Source organism: Sceloporus undulatus, chromosome 2, assembly GCF_019175285.1.
Source record: "Sceloporus undulatus isolate JIND9_A2432 ecotype Alabama chromosome 2, SceUnd_v1.1, whole genome shotgun sequence".
NCBI lineage: Eukaryota > Metazoa > Chordata > Lepidosauria > Squamata > Phrynosomatidae > Sceloporus > Sceloporus undulatus.
In genome coordinates this window covers 59,966,459-59,989,257 of record NC_056523.1, presented here as the reverse complement: position 1 = coordinate 59,989,257, position 22,799 = coordinate 59,966,459, and the positions used below count along the sequence as shown (strand labels likewise).

The 22,799-nt window shown below is 37.6% G+C and overlaps 1 protein-coding gene across 2 annotated transcripts in view; it reads left to right on the top strand.

Moving 5' to 3' along the window:
- The window catches only part of CACNA2D3 (calcium voltage-gated channel auxiliary subunit alpha2delta 3), a 726,617-nt gene that overhangs the window by 301,047 nt on the left and 402,771 nt on the right, over positions 1-22,799 (top strand). For both annotated transcript variants that reach the window (XM_042453686.1, XM_042453685.1), the window contains 2 exons: positions 4,386-4,446; positions 4,537-4,687. In XM_042453686.1, coding sequence (XP_042309620.1) covers positions 4,386-4,446; positions 4,537-4,687 — 212 coding nt within the window. The remainder of the gene's footprint in view (positions 1-4,385; positions 4,447-4,536; positions 4,688-22,799) is intronic.

Here is a 22,799-nt window from a genome sequence, read left to right as displayed (position 1 = left end):
AGAAAATTTTTTCCAGCAGATTTTGCTATTGCAGGAAAATACTTCTTATATAATTGTTTCATGGATTTAAGCGGCATCAGAGAAATTTATTCTACGTTTAAATTGCTCTGTGCTGAGATAATACTAGCTTTTGCTAGTATTCTAAGGCTGTTCTAGGTAGCAGACTTTCTCAATGGAAGCAGCTGAAACCCTTAGGATATCTTTTTAACTGCAGGAACATTTCCTCCCTCCCCCCCTTTTCTTTTAAATAGAGAGGAAGTTTTAATTTTACTTAGAAATTTAGAAAACATTACCTAAGGCTCCAGGAGTGCTGAATTTGCAGCTGTGGTAATAAAAGCACATAACTAAAAATAATATTAAAACTTAGTTTTAGAGTAGTTTTACTGTTTCCATGTTTTCTTACATGAAGCTAATATTGTCACACCATATCTGTTTTCAAATATTTATTTTGCTTGCTCTTTTTGATTGGTGTTTATGGCAAGATCTTATGATTATGTACAATTAATGTGTTGTCTTACAACTATTTATAACTAATGGATCATTTCAGCATAATTCTAGACTATGTTGGATTTAAACCTGCTTTCTACAAAGTAAAGGTTCATTGGAGGAATTAATTGCTGGTTTTTTCCTGCAGTCCAAAGCATTTCACATATTGTTCCACGAAAGGCAGATTTTTTGGGGTCAACAGAAGAATTCAGAGGAAAGGGAGAGGGCCAAACAGAAAACTATTATGCTTGGACCTCTGCCCATCAGAAGCTGAAATGAATCCTCTGTCTTCTTCCAGTAAAGGTGGAATAAAGTATATGAGAAAGGATCATGTTAGAGTAGGATCTACTTTTTGCCATTGGGTTTCCTCACGTGCAAGGATACCCAATTTGCATAGATCTTCTCCCCTGTAGGAGACAACAAATACTTATGTACAGCTTTTGTTCGGTACTTGAACATCTGCAAGTATTTTAGGAACTTATTCTGTGAAGAAGTACTCATGTTTTTCAAAAACCCACATATGGGCTATTTGTACAAAAATTGCTTTGTGTGCCAAACAGAGTGCTTCTGAAAACAGTGTTTTGGGGGGCTTTTTGGATGGAAAACCACGATTTTGCACAAAAAATAGCATTCTCCCTAAAACCCACATTTTTTGAGCAGAAATCATAGATCTTGTGCCAAAAAAATATATTAAAGTGAAACAGCAACAGAAAACCACTGTGGAGAATGTCTTCCCGAAAGAGTTTGGAATATGTGGATATTAGCTAAAAACTGTTTTAAAAATCACCTCTATCTTATTCTTTCTAATTGTGTTTCCTGAGTGTCAAAGGAAAAAAACTTTATTGAGTCAGAAAACAATAGTGAATTTTCTTTCCAGCTCTAGTCAATACTATTAGCTTTAAATACTAAACTTGAGTTCAAATGAGTAATATTAAATTGCTAGTGGCTTACTGTTCTGATCTGTAGGTGAGTTCACATGACATTTAGAATACCAAAAAACGATATCTATTTAGTTCAAAACTTGAAACTATATTAATTGCAGTTTAATGAATATTGAAAAACCTACATTGAAACCAAAGCTGGCACCAAACATTATCCTGCCTGATGCAAAGCCAAAATATGCTTCACTCTGACAGCAACTTACATTTTTTACTGTCATGCCCCTATTTGAGAGTTCGCCTTCTGAGGATGAAGCAGACTTACCACATCTCCAACTGTGAGCTCCAGCTCAGTCTGGCAGCCACCTGAGTGCTCCACGAGAGGAGAAGGTAGGAGAGATATCCCCAACATTTCAAAAAAGGTGAAGGCTGAAGTGTCTGGAACAGTATCTTCCCTGCTAGTGAAGTGAGACTCTATGCACATGCAGCAGGAAAATGCCCTACTGAAATATATTTTGAAGATTGAGTGAGGCTGAGTCAGTATGCATTATAAGTCAAGGGCTTTCCCCCTCTTGGTTGCTGGAAATAAACTCAATTTCTTTTTCAAGCCTGCATCTAGTGCAGGATCTGACTCCATGATTTATGATTCTGGACTGTTTCTGATCTTATCTGCTACCCATAGACTTTGATGAAGATTACCGCTGTTGACCTTGGACTGTTGGTTAATCGGATACTGCTTGCTCCTTTGGCTTTTGAACTTCTGGCACCCTGCCTACTGGTGCAGTGTGAGAGCAAGACATATAAGAAGAGTGGGAAACTGTGTCCTATACATGTTTCTGGGATCCAGCCTCCAGCAGATCTAGGCCTCATGGCCAATGATGAAGTTTATGTGACTTATTCTCTGCAAACATCTTATCCAGTGGCATAGGTGGCTCCCATTTTAGTAAGATCATGCATGCATTCCTTGGCATTGGCTAGCTTTAAAAGAGCTCTCCACAGTGCTGAACCTATCAGAAATAGTGTTCATCTCCTTTAAAGCCTTGATTAAAACCTTGAATGGGTTCTTTGGTTACTGATATGGGAGCCATCAGTTCCCATTGATATGGAGGACTTGAATTGTATTTTCTTCTCAGGCCTCAGTTGTTTACCTCAGTATTAAAACATACAAGTAATTCCATGCGGTTTGACAAAGATCTGGATTTGATTAGCATTTTCAGCAGCCATTAAATATAATGACATAGCAAAATGATGTCCCTTATAAAAAATGGAAAATAAAGGTTTGATATTTGAAAGTTATACTTTTTTGAACATTTTCAAACCATGGATGCTTGAATCCATCTATAAAAAATTGGTGTATAAGAAGGGCCAACTGTAATAATAAGAACACAACCGTTTAATTATCACATTATCTTGCCCTCCTGTATAGATTAAAGCATTTTAGTGCTGCTGCCAATAGCAAAACATTTAAACACTGCTGACCATTATATTAAAACTTGCCCTTTCCTTACTTGAATGCTGAAAAGCAGCATGGTTCTCTCAAGGTAGAAAAGCAGGTGTTATTTCTTCACGTGACACCCACATGAATGGGAGCACCCAGCTGGATTGAAATTCTTTTAAATTAAATGACTGTGTGAATATATCCTATCAAGTGCAATCCTAACATGGAGATGTGCTGGCTGAAGGGGTTAGAATTGGGCAATTGGCAGAAAGTCTCTTCTTCTTGTAGACATGCTCCTTTGCCAGCAGAAACTTTTCTGCTCACTGATTTAAGAGATCTATTGACAGCACAATCTGCCAGCAGAATTACTCTTCTGAATGGGAAGTGCCAGTGGAATCCCTGCTCCCAAAAGAGATGGAGCACTAAGAACAAGGAGCCAAGTTTATACAAACTCCACTCCTGAGACACATTCACAATACTAGTACAAAGGTTTGCCAGGTTGGGAGTAGTGTAGTCTGAGAGGGTTTGTATTCAGCATATGTCCAGTTAGCCTAGTGTTGGCTGAAGTGGTTCTTAGTCATTTTGGATAGCATTCCTGATGTCATGATTAAATTAGTAATTAGTTAATATTTTCCCTGTAGTTTGATTTAAAAACCAAGTGAGGATAAATAGTGAGAGTATTATCATAATTATCATTTTAATTAATTGATTTAACATATATTTCATGATTCAAAGAATAGAGGAATAATCTAAGTGATCTGTACCAAAATGGCTGGATAGTCAGCCTGTATTTAATACATTAGACATGATTATTTTTTGTTACTGACAAGCTAGCTTGCAGGAGTAGCACACTGTCAAAATTAACATAAGGAGCCATTTCATACCCTTTCCAATTCCTGTGTTGTAGAATAGTGAGTAATGTCATAAATATGTTGCCTGTAAAGGAAAGTATCTGTTTTGTGCCATTTATATCCATTATACAGACAGTTGAGAAAGATTCCCAAACATTATTGGAATTGTTACCATTTTTTCTTGAGAAAAGGAACTGAGATGGGTGACAGCAGGCCTCTTCAGTGGTGGCAACCTATCAGTGGTTATCCTTCTTCAGAAAGGCTCATTTGGAAATGACATGATGGTGTTTTTGTTTCAGTGAAGCTTAAGAGCTTCTAGACATTTAAATAAAAAGTTTTTAGTGCCGTTATGTAGGACTTCTCTCCTGGTGCTGAGTATTAATCTGGTTTTATATCTGGCCAATTATATCTTGGTTTTATATTCTTTGTATTAAAAAGAATATATTTTAAAAAGTAATTGTGATGCCCAAAGAGCTTTTATTACAGGATGGTTCAAAAGTGAAATAGATAGATAGATGGATGGATGGATGGATGGATGGATGTAAGGCTATAATCTTATGTATACATATCTGGGCGTATGCCCCACCTGTGCATTATTACTTACATCCATGTTTTGTAATGTACAATAATAGCCTGTTCAGTGAGTAAGAATATTGAATTTCACATTCAAATATTATAACATGCACTTGGATTTGCTATACTGTACTGAAATATTTCCCATCCTCCCTTTAGGAATAAAATGGGAGCCAGATGAAAATGGAGTCATTGCATTTGACTGCAGAAATCGAAAATGGTAGGTCATAGTTACCCACAAGACTTTCAAAGGAAGTAAAGCACTATAATCTTAAAATACCAATTTACATGTTTCTCCTGTTTGATCCAGGTACATTCAGGCAGCCACTTCTCCCAAAGATGTTGTCATTTTAGTTGATGTCAGTGGCAGCATGAAAGGACTCCGGCTGACAATTGCGAAGCAGACCGTGTCATCCATTTTGGACACTCTTGGGGACGACGATTTTTTTAACATAATTGCTGTGAGTTTCTAAATTTCTAGTCTTTCCTGCTCCCTCACCTTCTTTCACTCTCAGTCTTTCTATTCCTTCATCTTCCCCCACTTACAAAATACTGATATACTTTGTTATCTCATATATTTTCAGAGTCCATTTAGGAATTTAAACCTTGAAGATAGCTGGGCTTGGAAAAAATGTAATCTGAAAAGTGACTCTCCCAAGCTCGGTATGGTTTGCTGACACACCTGGAGGTATGCAAAAGGATCTTCTAATACCTTTGAGACTAAATGAAAGAAAGAATCTCATGAGCATATTGTGTTACAAACCCATATGCCAACTCAGCCCACACATCTATTCAGGAAATGTTATGACAGACTGTAAAGACATCACCCATAATATTAGAAGGACTTTCATTTGCTCATCCTCTGTCAACAGTACCCTTCAGCACACTACACTGGGCAAACAGGCCAGAGGGTAACAATAGCAATAACATTTACATTTCTGTACTGCTTCATGCTGAACTACGTAGTCTCTAGGTTGTTTACAATGTGTAAGCCAATTGCCTCCAACAACCTGGGTACTCATTTTACTACCCTACAAAAGGATAGAAGGCTGAGTTGACCTTGGAGCCCTCAGGATCGAACTCACAACCTTGTGGCTGCAGTACTAGCATTTAATCACTGTGCCACCATGGCTCCCTGGTGATACATATGCCAGAGGGTAAATGGACACAAATAAGACATTAGAAATGAGAACATACAAAAACTGGTTGCAAAACACTTCAGTCTTCTTGGGCATTCCATTTCAGACCTCAGAACAGCAGTCCTTCAACAACAACAACAACAATAGCAACAACAACAAATGGCCCAGAACACATGGGCCACAAGAAACTGCTTCCAGCTGCTTTGGGAGTGTGGCATTTAGATGATGCATGCCCCCCAAAGTGACTGGAAGACATTCCAATTACACAAAAAGGAGTCGGTTTAAACTGATTCCTGGCCAGTGTGGCTTGGGGCCTGTGGCAGTAGCCAGCTTTGGGAGCAGAGCTTTGGGAGCAGGCTGTGCAGTCGCTGCAGTCCTGTCCTGATTGCACCCAGAGCAGCCTCTGGCCTCTCCTTCCCAGCCATCTGCTTCACCCTCATACAAAAGAAGATTGGAAAGAGAAGATTGGAATATATCCACAACCTCATTGGATTAAGAGGAGACAATGGTTTCCTGGCACACTACACACTTTTTAATGCTAGCTAACCCCATAGCCTTATCAGAGCTTTCTTGGTCAGTTCATCACTTCTCCTTTGTGTTTCCGATGCTACATTCCAATACTCCCACCACCATTCATATGGTTATCTACTCATCCTGGCTTTAGGCAACATTTCTCTTCCTGCCTTTGTGCCTCAACAACCATAGTTAAAACTGAACTTTTCACCTCATCTCCATAGCCAAAGGTTTTGCATTTCTATTGCTATTCTTACACCCAGCCTGCTTATATAGGTCTGTCCCTGTATGCTCCACGCCATGCATCTAAGGAAGTAGATTCAAGTCTGTTAAAGCTCATGCTGCCAAGTTCTTTCTTTCAGTTAATCTCAAAGGTACGGTACTAAAGAACCCTTTCCATACTGATTTTCCAGACTAACACAGCTATGTCTTTGAATTCTAATACCCAGAGGTGTCAGATTTGGATCTCGGTTCTACTGCTTCAGACTATAGCTGGATTTATGTGATTAAGTGCTCTTCCATTTTTAAAAAAGTCGAAAAGATAGAACCCTTTGAGTAGTTTTTTACAGCTTTTTACAGGTACTCAAAACTGTGCTCAATGAACATACTTAAGTGGGATTATGTTTACAGTGAGATGTTCTACTACACCAGTTGAAACACATTCATTCGAACACCTAAACAGAACCTATCCTATGTCCCCCTCTAAACACACATGCCCAGGTTTATGCTCCAAGGTAAATGTTGTTGTTGTTGTTGTTGTTGTTGTTGTTATTATTATTATTAACCTTTATTTATAAAGTGCTGTAAATTTACACAGCACTGTACATACAATCTTTTAATTGGACGGTTCCCTGCCCTCAGGCTTACAATCTAAAATGTTGTCTTGATATTCTCCACTATTTGTGAAAAGAGACAAGTGAACTATTTCATTTAATGTCTTCAGGGGGAAGAAAAATCCACAGTGATTTTAAGGGTACAGATACATATTAATTCCTGCAGCACAACTTCTCTCTTTTGTTTGGGGGTGGGATCCCTGTTTCTTGCAGCAGCAACAACTATGATATCATACTAGCCACCATTTGTACCTTCCTCAGTGCCCTGGCTCTAATGTCATTCCAGGAACATTTTATATTGTGGAGGATGGAATTAAAATAAATGGTAGTTCATGTTTAATAATAACAATAACAACAACAACTCCTCTCTGAAAAAAATAATTCAGTTTCTAAAGTATTTGGAATTTTAGTTTAATGTTGTTTTGTAATCCTGCACATTTGATTGCATACATTGGTTACTTTGTTTTATATTATATTTTATATATTTTATGTAGATAATTAGTTTTATAACTGTATTATATAGTTTTATTTTATTAAGCCTTCCTTCCCTATGTGTGCATGTGTATGTACACTTTCTATGGTACACTTCTGGCAGGGGCCACTGTTTTTAGTTGTTTCAATTGCCATGTAAATTGAAGGTGCTATATAATTAATTGATAGTAATAACAGTCCCCTGGCTTAACTGATCTGGAATTCTCCATTCTATGTATAATACTATGTATAACACCAGGAGCCCTGGTGGCACAGTGGTTAAATGCTGATACTACAGCCACAATGTTGTAAGTTCAATCCTAGAGGAGGGCTCCAAGGTCCACTCAGCCTTCCATCCTTTTGTAGTTTGGTAAAATGAATACCCAGGTTGCTGGTGGCAATTGGCTTACACATTGTAAACACTTAGGGGGTGTTAGCTCACTGATAAGCGGTATAGAAATGTACTTGCTATTGCTATAACTAAGCACTTCATTTTGTTCAGCTGTTCAAATTGATGTATGGCAATTTGGGATCAAACTGATAAAAACAACGATTCTTTTTTTGCAAGTGGAATGAAGGACTCAGAGGTTGTTCATTTGTTTGTATATTTGGTGGAAAAGCATTAGGTCATGCAAACTCATCCACTTACAGTCTGCTGTGGTACAGTTATAGCTTTACTGCCTCAATCAGAGACAGACTACAGAGACTGGTGACAAGGTGGTGATATCCCCTTCCTGGCTATTAGAAGCATAAGGCCAGCCTTGCTTAGCACAGAGTAAGCCCTTATAATGAGGTTTTAATTCTGAGTAATTGGATGTATGTTCAGCGATCTGTAACCTGATTTCTGTAGAGGTTAGGAGGCATGGTCACGTTTGAGTTATAGGATGGATGTTAGAGAATTTTAAATTCTGCTTGTTGATGGAACTTTTTCATTCAGTTTCTTAAGTGTGTCTTGATTACTTTTGGAGATTGTAACAATCATTCATAAGTTCATAAAAGTAGAATGTGTAAATTTCCCAAGTGTTTACAATCATGCCCAACAGAACAACATGTGGATTTGATAGTCATCAGATTTATGACAAATATTAGACTCTGTTTCTTTCTCTCTCCTTTGTTCTCTCTTGTTCACCCTCGTTTTTTAAAAAGCAAGTCTCTGCAACCCAGGGTTCCCAACCTCCTGCCTCCCATATGCAATGAAACAGAACTTCAGTAACCATACCCTGGATATCATACATATAGGATTGAATAAATAAATGTAAATAAATAAATAAATAAATAAATGTAAATAAACGCATACATACATTAATAATGTGCAAGGAAGCACTGAGTTGTAATCATGTTTTACTTTCCATTTCGACCTTGGAATTTTAAGCAGTTTCTTTATCAATGAGATGTTTGTTAGGAATTCAGTTATATGTGTTTTTAAATTCTTCAGGCAAATGTGATATATTAAAACATAGTAGACATTTACCTGAGAGTATCTTTCTTATTAATCTGTAATTGCTCACTACATTATTTTAATAAAATCTACATAATAGGAAAATATAATTAGTTTTTCACACAGAAAAGATGTATTGTTATTAATCATATTAATATTTATTATTGTTATCATTTTAATATTTTGTATTAATCTAATTACTTGCTACATTATTGTTTCCGAAACTCACAGAACAGGAAAACATAATTATATTCTCTGTCAAGAAGGGTTTATTATCCACCAGCAACCTGTGATAAATTCAAATACTACAGCAGCTTAAGGGGCCAAATATATCAGCCTAGGGCTGTCTAACTGTGTTTCCTTTTCTCCTTGGTACTGTTTGGATTTCTAGGAGTAGAAAGTGTAGAGATGTGCTTTTTTAAATTATTTTTTTTACTTCCAGAACTTATATCAAGGAGAGAAATTAAGTAAGGAGTTATTAAAAGAATGTGAACTTTATATTCAAAAGTCTAATTTAAGTAAAATCTCAAGTCACCATAAAGAGAAATTGAATGCAAACATTACAATGTTGGAAATTATAGAATCAATAAAGGCAACAAAATTGGGGAAAACGCCGGGTCCAGACGGATTCTCTGCGGTTTATTATAAGAAATTACAAGAAGAACTAACTCCGTTACTATATAATACCTTCAACGCCATCAAGCAGAATGGAGTACCTAATACGTGGAAACATGCTTACATATCTCTTATTCCTAAGCCTAATAAAGATCATTCGGAACCCCAAAATTACAGACCCATTTCGTTATTAAATCAAGATTACAAAATATTTGTTTCTATTTTGGCAAATAGACTAAAAGGAATATTAAAAACAATAATTAACAAAGATCAATGTGGATTCTTGCCAGATAGACATCTAAACCAAAACATTCGTACAATGATTGATGTAATCGAGTATTATGATAAAAATCCTAGCTCAAAAGCAGCAATTCTGTTTTTGGACATGGAGAAAGCATTCGATTCGATTAACTGGAACTTCATGATAATGGTATTAGAAAAGATGGAGGTAGGATCAAATTTCTTAACATGGATCAAAGAAATATATAAGTCGCAAACCGCTCAAATTATCATAAATGGAGAATTAACGAATTTGTGCAAAATTTCAAAAGGTACTAGACAAGGGTGTCCCCTCTCACCATTGTTATTTATAACCATAATTGAAATTTTACTGAACAACATTAGAAATAATAAAGAAATAAAGGGACTCAAATGGAAAAAAATGGAATATAAAATCAGAGGATATGCAGACGATTTGGCGTTGATAGTAGAAGAACCGCTGAGAACCATACAGACAGCTTTTTCAGTTATCCAAGAATTTGGTAAATTTGCGGGCCTAAAATTAAACAGAACAAAATCAAACATTTTGACTCTAAATTTGAAAGAAGCCGATACAGTAAAACTGGAAAGTATAACAGGATGTCAAATATCTAAAAAAGTGAAATATTTAGGCGTTTTCCTTTCAAAAAAGAATTCGGAACTTTTTGATCTAAATTACTCTAATTTATGGAAGGAGATAAAGGAAGATCTCTCAAGATGGGGAAGATTACAGTTATCATTAATGGGTCGAATAGAAACTATAAAAATGGCTGTATTACCAAAACTCCTGTTCTTGTTTCAAAATCTTCCAATAATTCAAAACGAAAGAGTTTTCAAAATTTGGGAGAAAGAAATTTCGAAATATATTTGGCAAGGGAAAAAACCTAGAATTAAATGGAAAATTATGAAAGAAGCCAAGGAAAGAGGTGGACTCAGGATTCCAGACTTGAGGTTATATTACTATGCGTGTACTATGATATGGCTAATTCCCTGGATTAGAATATCAGAAAAACCACTGTTAAACCTAAAAGGATTTAATAAATTATATGGATGGCATGGATATCTATGGTATAAGAGAGTCGAGGTGAACCGTCAGTTTGAAGACCATGCCATCAGGAAATCATTAATAAACGTTTGGAAGAAAGTAAAACAAACATTCTATAATCAAGTACCTACTTGGTTGTCACCCCAGGAGGCTTGGAACATAACTCTTCCCTTAGAATCCACCACTCCTCTAAAATATAAAGAGTTAATTAAATGGCAGAACAACAGACCTTTATTGAAATCTAGCATGGAGTTGGCTGAGGAAGGTATTAATTGCCCATGGTTCCCTTATTTGCAGTTAAAGGAAAAGTTCTTGGTGGATGGAAAACAATATGGGTTTATGATCAAAAATAATGAATTGGATGAAATTATTTTTAAACCAGAGAAAGGTATGATTTCTAAATTATATAAACTATTTCTTTTTAGAGAGATGGAACAAGAAACTATTAAGGAATGCACAATAAAATGGGCAAGAAACATAGGTCACACTATAAATTTAAATGCATGGGAAAGAGTATGGGGAAGAGATCTTAAAATAACTCTGTCTATGGACATGAAGGTGAATTTATACAAGATGGTGCATCGCTGGTATTTAACCCCATGTAAACTGGCAAGAATCAACAAAGGAAAGGAAGGAAGATGCTGGAAATGTATGGCTAATCAAGGAACATTTTATCATATGTGGTGGCTATGTCCCAAAGCAAAAATATTTTGGAGGAAAATACATATGATAATTTCAAAAGTGCTTAAAAGACAAATAAAATTTGAACCTGAATTATTTCTTTTGAATATGGTGGAAAGTAAAGAGGACAGGAAACACTTAAAATTTATCCTCTATTTAGTAACAGCAGCAAGGATGGTTTACGCGCAGAAATGGAAAGATAAAGAAGTTCCTTCCATAGATGATTGGCTTATGAAAAGTCTGGAAATGTTAGAATTGGATAAACTTACAATGTATTTAAGAGGGAAATGGATAGACGACTCTGAGGATGATTGGACCCGGCTTAAAGAATTTTGTAACAAAATTTGGATATAAGATCTTGTATTAGTAGCCCTTTGGATCTCTCAGAAAGAATATATGAAAAAACAGTTGTAGGCTTTAAATAACAACAAAATTTTATTTATATATGCGACCTTTCTTGTATACTAAGTATGATCTATTATATGTTCCAACTATAAACAACAACTCCAAGTATTGTAGTAAGAGATGTAAGAGGTATGATATAACATACCTGTAACAAATCACAAACCAATATTAACCAAAAGTCGGTAACGACCACCAGTAGTAAGAATACAATTATAATATTGCTCGAGATACAAGTCAAGCAAAAAATAATAATAATAATTGTTTAAGGGTGGAAGGGAGGGAAGGGAAAGGGTAAGGTGATTTGGGATGTAATAAAAAAGATTAAAATTGTAAGGTACATAGAAAACTTGTTAGCAATCGGAGAAGTAATTATATATGAAAATGCATTATGACTAGGAACTTAGTATATAGTTTATGTAATATTAGAATTAACTTCAAGCCCTGTACATAACAATGGATTACTATTGTATCTTTAAAAAAAAAATTAAATTATTTTTTTACTGATTGCCCCTTGCTTCTGCAGCCCTGCATTCTCCTTCACAAATTGTTCGCCAAAGTCCTGCAGAGACAGGAATTAACAAATTTACCAGACTCTGTTGTTTCTCCTCACAGAAGCCTCTTCTAGATCAGTGAGTTCTGGCAGCAGCAGTGGAGGGATGCAGTTATAAAAACTGTCTTAAATATTTAAATGGATTTCAAATATTGGTAATCAGTGAATATCAGTGCTTGTATTTTGGATCAATTATATAATCTCCTTATACAAAAGAGTTTAATCCCTGGTTGTTTTTAGAAGGGAAGGCCTAAATTCAATAAAAGATGTGATTTCTACACAGCAGGCCTTTTCTGCCTTGTATGCCTCTGTTTTCAAGTGGTGTAACACAAAAAGCTTTCTTTTGTCCCTTTTTCCTGTTCATTTATGTTGATGATTGTGGCAGGGAGCAGAATTTCATGAGATGCCAACCATTGGAGAAGTAAATTGCAGACAGAGGACCCACAGCAAGGGCATTCTCCCAGGATATTAGTCTCAAAATATCATTCCCCTAGTTTTATTTCTGTACCCAGGTATACCTAGCTTCTTGCTATGTATTTTCTTTTAAAAAATGACAGCTGTTCCAAACATAATTCATTTTCTTCATTGCAAAAGAAGTAAGAAGAGGTCAAATTTGAGGTGCCGTAAGATTTGAATTGTTGTTGTTAACTACCCTCGAGTTAACCTCGACTCATGGTGACCCTGTAAATGAGGCAACTTCAAGCCTCTCTGTCCTCAGCTGTCCTGCTCAGGTCCTGCAGGCTCATGGCCATGGCCTCCTTGACTGAGTCTATCCAGATGGTATGTGGTCATTCTATTGCCCTTGACCCTTCCTAGCATTTTTTCTAGTAAATCATCTCTTTTCATGATGTGGCCAAAGTATCACAATCTCAGTTTAGTCATCTTGGCTTCCAGGGAGAATTCAGGCGTGATCTGTTCTAGAACCCATTTGTTTGTCTTTTTGGCTGTCCAAGTGATCTTTAATCCTGGTATCCCTGAATACTGATAGATAGTTAAGCATGAGAAGTAGAATGGCGATGCATGTCTCATTCAGAATATTTGGTTGCTCTGTCAGTAAGAGGCAAATGAACAGTTCAGCAGAGGAATGTGTTGTTGTATGAACATGAAAGAATCACAGAATCGTAGATTTGGAAGAGACCACAAGGGCCATCCAGTCAAACCCCTCTGCCATGCAGGAAATCTAAATCAAAGTATTCCTGACAGATGGCCACCAACCTCTGTTTAAAGACCTCCAATGAAGGAGACTCCACTACATTCTGAGGGAGTGTGTTCCACTGTCAAACAGCCCTTACTGTCAGGAAGTTCCTCCTAATGTTGAGGTGGAATCTCTTTTCCTGCAGCTTGCATCCATTGTTCCAGATCCTGTTCTCTGGAGCAGCAGAAAACAAGCTCGCTCCCTCCTCAATATGACATCCCTTCAAATATTTAAACATGGCTATCATATCACCTCTTAACCTTTTTTTCTCCAGGCTAAACATCCCCAGCTCCCTAAGTCATTCCTCATAGGGCATGCTTTCCAGAACCTTCATCATTCTAGTCACCCTCTTTTGGACATGCTCCAGTTTCTCAATGTCCTTTTTGAATTGTGGTGCCCAGAACTGGACACAGTATTTCAGGTGGGGCCTGACCAAAGCAGAATATAGTGGCACTATTACTTCTCTTTATCTAGACACTATACTTTTATTGATTCAGCCTAAAATTGTCATGGGAAACCTTGTCAAAGGCCTTACTGAAATCAAGATATACTATATCCACAGCATTCCCTTCATCTACCAAGCTGGTAATTTTATCAAAGAAAGAGATCAGATTTGTCTGGCATGACTTCTTTCTCTGAAACCCATGTTGACTTTTTGTGATTATGGCATTGCCTTCTAGATGTTCACAGACTCTCTGTTTAATGATCTGCTCGAGAATCTTTCCTGGGATTGAGGTAAGACTAACTGGACGATAATGGTTGGGATCCTCTTTTTTTCCCTTTTTGAAGATGGTGACAACCTCTGTCTTCTGTTAGCATTTTGCCACCTTCTCCACGTAGCAGCCCTACCATTTCCTTCTTCTTCCTTTTGCTGTGGACATATCCAAAAAATCCCTTTTTATTCTTTTTAACCTCTCTAGCAAGCCTGAGTTCATTCTGCGCTTTAGCTTTTCTGACTTCACCCCTACACATGTCTGCTATTTCTTTGAATTACTTTTTCGTGATTTCCCCCTTTTTCCATTTCTTATACATGTTCCGTTTCAAACTTAGCTCAGTTGAAAGTTCCTTAGTCATCCATCCTGGTTTCTTGAGACACCTCCATTTTTCTTTCTCACTGGAACTGTTTGAAACTCCCATCTATACTGAACTCCCTTCTCTTTTAGTATTTCTGAAAACGGGATCACCCTCAATACTTTTCTAAGTTTACTGAAATCTGCTCTCCTAAAATCTAGAATGCGTGTCTGACTATGCCTGGCTTCTCCTTTCCACTGTATAACAAACTCCAGGAGAACATGGTCACTTCCACCTAAGGATCCCACCACTTGCACCCCATTAACCAAGTCATCCTTGTTGGTTAGGATCAGATCTAAAATAGCTGACCCCCTTGTTGCCTCTTCCACCTTTTGGACAATGAAATTGTCTTCGAGGCAAGTGAGGAATTTGCTAGACCTTGAGGATTTGGCTGATTTTGACTTCCAGCAAATATCAGGATAGTTGAAGTCACCCATCACTACTACATCTCTCCTTCCTGAGTGTGTGGTCATCTATTCTAGAAAGACGTCATCCAATTTCTCCATCTGACTGGGGGGTTTGTAGTAGACTCCCACCATAACGCCCTTGTTGTTTCCCTCCCCTTTAATTTTTATCCAGATGCTCTCCACCTGGCTGCCAGTATTGATGTCCTGGATCTCTTCACTGGTGTAAATATCTCTGACATATAGTGCTATTCCTCCTCCTTTCCTGTTTGGCCTATTTCTCTTTAAAAGGTTATAACCCTCTATTTCTACATTCCACTTATGAGACTCATCCCACCAGGTTTCAGTGATGCCTATTATATCATGTTTGCTTTGTTGTACTAGGAGTTCGAGTTCATCTTATTTCCCATGGTCTGTGCATTAGTGTAGAGACATCGCAGACCATGGGTTCCCTTTACTTGCTGCCTGTGCAAGGTTTTTTGCCTCCCACTGTTGGGTCCTTGCACTATTTGTCTTGTTTCCTCTATGTCAGTTTGATTATTTTCTCCAGCCCTTTTGCCTTTCCTTAATATTGTCTCCCTCCCCCATGAAACTCAGTTTAAAGCCCTCCTGATCAAATTCTTGAGACTGTTGGCAAAAACATTTCTTCCAACTGGCGTGAGATGCAACCTGTCCGTTGCAAGAAGTCCCTCCTCACAGAACCGCAGCCCATGATCGAAGAATCCAAATCGTTCTCAACGGAACCATCTGTGGAGCTGGTTGTTCACATCCACTATTTTCCTCTCCCTTCCTGGACCGTGTCTTTCAACTGGCAGAAGAGACAAGATGACAACTTGTGCATCCATTTCTTTCAGCTTCCTACCAAGAGTCTTGTAATCCCTTCTGATGTTCTGAAGGCTGTGTCTTGCAGTATCATTGGTTCCCACATGGACCAAAAGGAGGGGCTATTGGTCAGTAAGCTTGACCAGTCTTGTCAGCCTATCTGTCACATCACGGATCTTTTCGCTGGGGAGACAACACAATTCTCGAGACATCTTGTCAGGCCTACAAATCACTGCATCTGTACCCCTCAGCAAGGAGTCTCCCACTACAACCACACGCCTCCTGCAAGGCTTAGCAGCGACTGTTCCCTCTGGTGGAACTCTCAAGCTCCCCTGCTCTGTATGTCCATGCTGCTCTTCCTCGTCCTCCTTGATAAGGGAAAGAGCTTCAAATCGATTCTTTGGCTGCAAGCTCCCAGAACAATCCCTTCTTGGCCTACTTCTCTGTGTGACATTCCTCTAGCTGTCTGCCTCCTGTGTATGTGATGTGACCTCCTCCACCCCAGCACCTTCCTCTGCATGGTACTCATCCAAGATCGTTAGTTCTGTTCTGTCCAGGAAATCCTCTTGCTCCCTAATATGCTGAGTGTAGCTACTCTGGTCTCCAATTGCTGTACTTTCTCCTCCAAGAGTGCTACCAACTTGCACTTGGTGCATGTGAAGTTCTTCACTTCTGTAGGCAAGAAGACAAACATCCCACAAGAGTTGCATGTGACTGCAGCAGTTCCATCACTGTCCATACTGTGAAGTCTTTAGTAATGATTGAAACAGGACTGTGGGCTTCCTCCTCAAAAATTCCTCTGGTAAACACCAACGTTAAGGCCCCTGATGACCTGGCCTTTTCACTAGTCTCTGGCAGCGAGCTCAATCTACCGGGAATATAACTTTATAGGAATGTCCCATGGTGCTAGCTTGTACTTAAAGGCAAGGTTCTGACTCAAGGTTTGGTTCTCACCTGCTGCCTCTGCTGTAGATTTCTTTGGATGAACAAAATTCACTCACAGAAGCTCCAATCCCTCAGCAACAAGCACACTCTCCCAGAGTTTTTTTTAAAAAAAATCACTCACCACTCAAAATGGCTGCCCAGCACCTTTTCTCCTTCTCCTCTCTGTGGCAGGAACTGAAAGCCTTATATGAAGCTAGATCATTGGTCTATCTATATCAATATATATTACAACAAATGTGGGCAGCCTTTATTCTGTTGAGGGCTATATTCCTTGAGGAATAATCTGTCAGAGGCCATGTGCTAGCAGAGTGGATCTGAAGCAGCAGTGGATGAGATCAAGGCAAAAAATAGGAAGGTCTACTCCCTTTCCCTTGCTCTCTACGATCCATTTTCCTCTTTTCTCTACACTTCTTTCTTACCTGCTGTATATCAACTCATTAATTATTTCATTATTGCATTCAAGAAGAAATAATTTTTTAAAAAAATTTCCCTGCTGAATAAGAGGTGTGTGTGTGTGTGTGTGTGTATGTTTGAATTACTTTTTTATCACTTAAAGATTTTTTCATGAAAAAAATTGTTTCCTCAGGCAGAAAAAAATGTGTTTAAAATGTACAAAATATACTCTGTTCTTAGGAAAATATTGTTTATTGTTCAAGTACAAGTGAATTATTTTCCCTTTCAAAACCTGTTTTTCTACAAACATTGGCTTTTTACAAAAAAGGTTCAAAAATGCAGTGCAGTAAAATAAAACACAATAAAACAAAGTAAAAATCTCACAGCCATTGCCTATTTTCTCAGCAACGTGTGATGTATCAAGTTGCCCCCCCCTTTTTTTTCTTTTTATCTAAGATGAGAAAGTTTCCAAATACTCTATACATTCCTGTTTCAGAGGGATTCCTTCTCCACTCTCCATGGAGGTGCCAGAGATTGAACCACTGGCTTCTGCATGTAAGACTTGTTCCAAATGAATAGTCCTTTAATGTGATCCTCCTGTCACATTGTCATCTGAGCTCTCCTTGGCATTAAGATAGGGATATTATGCCCTGAATGATGCAATTTTTCAGTAATGCTCACCCTACCTTACATTATTGAAAACACTTCTGTCTTCCAATATATTACATCAGTACTCAAATGTTCATCATTCATATATTTTGCATTTCAGCCCCCAGAAGCCATAGCCAGCTTGGTCAACAGTTAGGAATTCTGGGAGCTAGGGTCCAAAACAGTTGAAGGACCAAGGCTTGGGAACCACTGCATTAGATGGTAAACTAATCTTTCTGCATTCTTTTGCAATAGTTTAGATTATTTTTCAAAAACATTAAGCAGAGAATTATATCTAGAATTCTCATTAAATGTAATAGGAATGATAGTCAGTACACATGATCATAATTAAAAATTCTATTAACTCTTAAAGTATGTAACTGGGCAGTGAAAACTATCTCATGATACAGTTAGATGGCTTATTTGTCTGGTTTATACTGAGTTCATTTCATCCTCCAATAATTTCTTTTCTAAATATATTCATGAATAAATGGCACACAAAAGGCCAATGCAGAACTTCCTAAAGTATAAACATAAAAAGATAATGTAAAAAAAAATCATTCATGGCTTTCATGGGTAACTCATTGAAAAATCTATCTAAAATTGATGAACTAGATGATTGAATTACAAAAAGAACTGTTAAACAATGCACTCATTTTTGTGGAGTCTCAGTTAAAATATAAGGTCAGATTATCAGTGCAGGAAGAAAGATTTCTGTAATAAGATTTTTTTCTCATTTTGCTTTGAAGTAATTTCTAAGTCAAGCGTTAAATTAACAATATTGCCCTAAAAACAAAGTGTTAATTCCATCCAGGGCTGAAACCTGGGGGAAAGGCTTTGATTGAAATATAAAATTCATATTAAATTAACAATACACTGGCCAGGATAAAATATTTTAAAGTGTTCCAGGTGTGCCATAGTAATGTTGTATGTGGAATTTTTACAAAAACAAAACAAATAAAAATTAAAAAATAACAGTAGCATTTTATTAGCTGAAAGAGGACAAGCAATAAGGAGGTAACATTTTGCAACCTCTGCCTTTGCTCAGTACAACATGATCCACATAGCAGTGCAACTCTAGTTCAAAGGTGCACTGACTTAAAAGGAGAGGATCAAGTGTTTGCAGGTAGAAATGACCTTCAGCTGGCAGAATCTCTCTTTAACTGGCTTATTTCAGAGATCTTCTGGCTAAGATTTTCCAGCAGAATTGCTGAAAAGAGAGAGTAAAACAGGGACGTAGCCAGTATTTTGGGAAGGGGGGGGTCCAGACTAAGTGTCATCATTATAATGGGGCTTGGGCACAACAGCACACAACATTAATTGTATTTAACGGAAGGGGGGTCTGGACCCCAAGGACCCCCTCCCCTTGGCTACGTCCCTGAGTAAAAGAGGCAGGGTGAGAGAGGAGCCAAGTTAGAACCAGCCCTGGGGAACAGCCAAAGTGCTGGCACAAAATTAGACCAGAGCAAAGACAATCCTATGTGGGATGAAACTAGTTTGGATTCAGCTCAACTTAAGTTGGCTTACTGTTAGCTCAGCAGGTCTTGGACATCCTGGACACTTAAGATTCTGCTTTATTTTATTTTATTTAGTATATTTATTGATATATATTTTTTAAATTCACATACAAAAGATTAATCAGAATACACAAAATAGGGTGTGGTTTTTTTTGTGGGTTTTTCAGGCTATGTGGCCACATTCTAGAAGAGTTTATTCCTGAGGTTTCGCTAGCATCTGTGGCTGGCATCTTCAGAAAATGTTGGCATAGAAGAGAGCCAACATTCTCTGAAGATGCCAGCCACAGATGCTGGCAAAATGTTAGGAATAAACTCTTCTAGAACATGGCCACATAGCCTGAAAAACTCACAAAAAACTATGGATGCTGGCCATGAAAGTCTTCGACTTCACAAAATATACAATTAATATCCAAAATGAATAATAAAGGAAAAGGTGAAGGCAGTCCCTTGACATGAATGTCTATTTGTAACCGACTGTAGGGAGCGGTGCTCATCTCTGTTACTAAGTCAAAGCACCAGCGTTGTCTGCTTGGACAATGCTGGATCTTTGATGGTTATATGGTGGTCACTGCTTTGGTGTTCATGTGAGCAGCATGACTGCACAGAATGCTGTTACCTTCTCATCGAAATGGTACCTATTTATATACTTGCATTTGCATGCTTTCAAACTGCTAGGTTGGCAGAAGCTGTGGCTAGTGATAGGAGCTCACCCCATCATGCAACACTCAGGCCTCGAACTGCCAACCTTCTGATTTATCAGTCATGAGAATTGGTGTCTTAACCACTAAGCTACCACATTCCCTATAATGAATAATACAGCACTCATATTGTATGTCTTTTAATTTCTTTGTTGTATTCTCTTCCAATTATTAAATCTCTGTTGATGTCCTTCCATCACTGTTGGTTAGTCCTATACATTTATAAGTCCCCTTACAATATTCAGATCATTCTCTTCTGTTACCCTACAATTTCTAGCATGGCATTTTCTTCCGTTTGGTACCTGAGTTTTTATAGTAAGAATTCACTTAAACCCACCCATACAAAGATACATAAATACATGCACATCCTACACACACACACACACACACATCCTATTGATGGAATAATTATTTCTATCTATGTGTGTATATTTGTATATTGCTTTAGTGTAAAAACACAATTGAATAAATAATGTAATGTTTCAGTTCAGTCATATGAAACAAGAGTCAAAATTTTAGTAGCCAACAGCCAAAAAAATAACCTTATTTATATGCTTATACATGCTCCTAGTTGGTTTAGATTAAATTTAAAAATTCTCATTCTGCTATACATATGTCTTCATAACATAGTGTTGATAATTGACCCCATCTTTGTCTCCAGAATATTATTAGTTCTTTCCAATCTTCTCTGTGTTTGTTTAGTGTCTTATCTTCACCATTGTTACTTTATCTAAATTGACCATACCATACAGTTTTATTAACCATTCTTCTGTAGCTTGTATTTCTTTACCTTTCCCATTTTAGCATATGCAGTTCCCATCACCATCACCATATACATTCATATTCTCTAGTGTTGTTTCCTGATATTATCCAACGTATGAGTCATGCTCAGGAGATAAAGTTCTGGTTCCACTGGAAATCTGATATTCAGTATTTTGAATATTAGTGTGTGTATTTTTGACTAGCATTTCTTTGCTTTTGTCCCTGCCATCATATGTGATAAAATGTCCCCAGACTAACTGAATTTCCAGCAACTGTTATTTCCATTTTTACACATTTTGAATAATTTTTCAGATATCATATACCACATATGTAACACTGTATAGTAGTTTTCCTTTAGATCATAACATAACATAACATAACATAAACTTCATTTTTTTCTTCCAAGTATGTTCCTAGTGTTCTAATTTTAGGGGATGTCCTATGTTCTGGGCCCATTTGATCATTGAATCTTTCACCACTTTCTGCTCCATGTTCCAGCTAAGCAACAATTATTATTAAGATTCTGCATTATGATAGGCTTGCACTGAATTAGAAGACACTACAGATGGTGCTCAGCTAAAGATGATTTGTGTTTCATAATGGGAGCTTAGTAGTTTATTAAAGAGAATGAATTGCTGAAGAAGGCTGTAGCTCATTAGTAGAACCCATGTCATGAATGCAGAACAATTGAAGGAAAAGAATATGAAACTGACTAAAGCTATGATCCAAGGAATTATATATTCCAATATTTTGTGTAATCAGTGGTATTTTAGTGTATTTTTGGAAAGTTAACCGCAATTGCATTTATGGATTCCACAGATTGCTCTTTAAATTCCTTAAACTCCAAAATGGGATTTCAGATTTCATGCATCCTTAATAATAATAATAATAATAATAATAATAATAATAATAATAATATCCTGCTCCTTCAAATGATTGAAGTGCTTACATTAAAATAAACCAATAAAATACAATATCATTACAATATCATATAATAACATTATAACTCTATTCACCCCTAACCCACCCATTAGTCATAATAAAATACAGTCAAATTATCAATTATTAAAACAACCATTAATAATTAAATAATTAACAGTCATTAACAATAACCAGAGCAGAGGCAGCTAGGTGTTTGTCAACAATCAATCACAGTCACATTGTTAGGGTATTGATTTTACTCTGGGAAGCCCTGCCGGAAGAGATATGTCTTGATTGCCTTTCTGAAGTAATCCAGACTAGTGATACATTGAATCTCCTCTGGCAGGCCATTCCATAGCTTGGGAGCAGCAGATGAGAAGGTCCTCTAAGTAACTGCAGCCAACCTAGTCTTAGCTGATTGCAGTAGATTTTTATTTGAGGACCTCAATGTGCAGGGCAGATTGTATGGGAGAAGGCAATCCCATAGGCAGGCTGTACCCAAGCCACAAAGGGCTTTAAAGGTTATAACCAACACCTTGTACTGTGCCCAGAAATTAATAAGCAGCCAGTGAAGGGATTTTAATATCGATGTAATATGATCACCTCTAGATCGTCTAGTGACCACCCTGGCTGCCATATTTTGAATTAGGTGAAGTTTCCGCTCTAGGGTGAAGGCAGCCCTATGTAGAGTGCATTGAAAAAGTCAAGTCGTGAGGTTATCAGTGTGTGCATCATAGTTTTTAGGTCTTCAAGTTTCAGGAAGGTGGTAGGTGTATCAACTGAAGCTGATAACAGGCACTTCTGGCCGCCACATCTATCTGAGCTGACATCTGGAGAACGGATCCAGGAATATCCCCAAACTATGAATCCAGTCCTTTAGGGGAAGTGTGACCCCATCCAGGACCAGTTGATAAATTTCCAACCCCTGATTAGGGCTCCCAACAACAAGCACTTCCATCTTATCTGGATTAAGCTTCAATCCGTTTTTCCTCAACCAGCCCATTACTGCCTCACCACATTCATTCAGAGGGGAGATGCCTTCCTTAGTTGACACTGCAGTCTGGGGCATGGAGAGATATAATTGGATATCATCAGCATACTAATAACAGCCTGCCCCATGCCTCCAGATGATCTCTCCCAGGGGTTCCATATATGTGTTAAACAGCACTGGGGACAGGATGGCACCCTGAGGGACGCTGAATTTAAGCTCACTTTTCCCCCTATAGAGGAGACAGGAAGATAGGGAGCA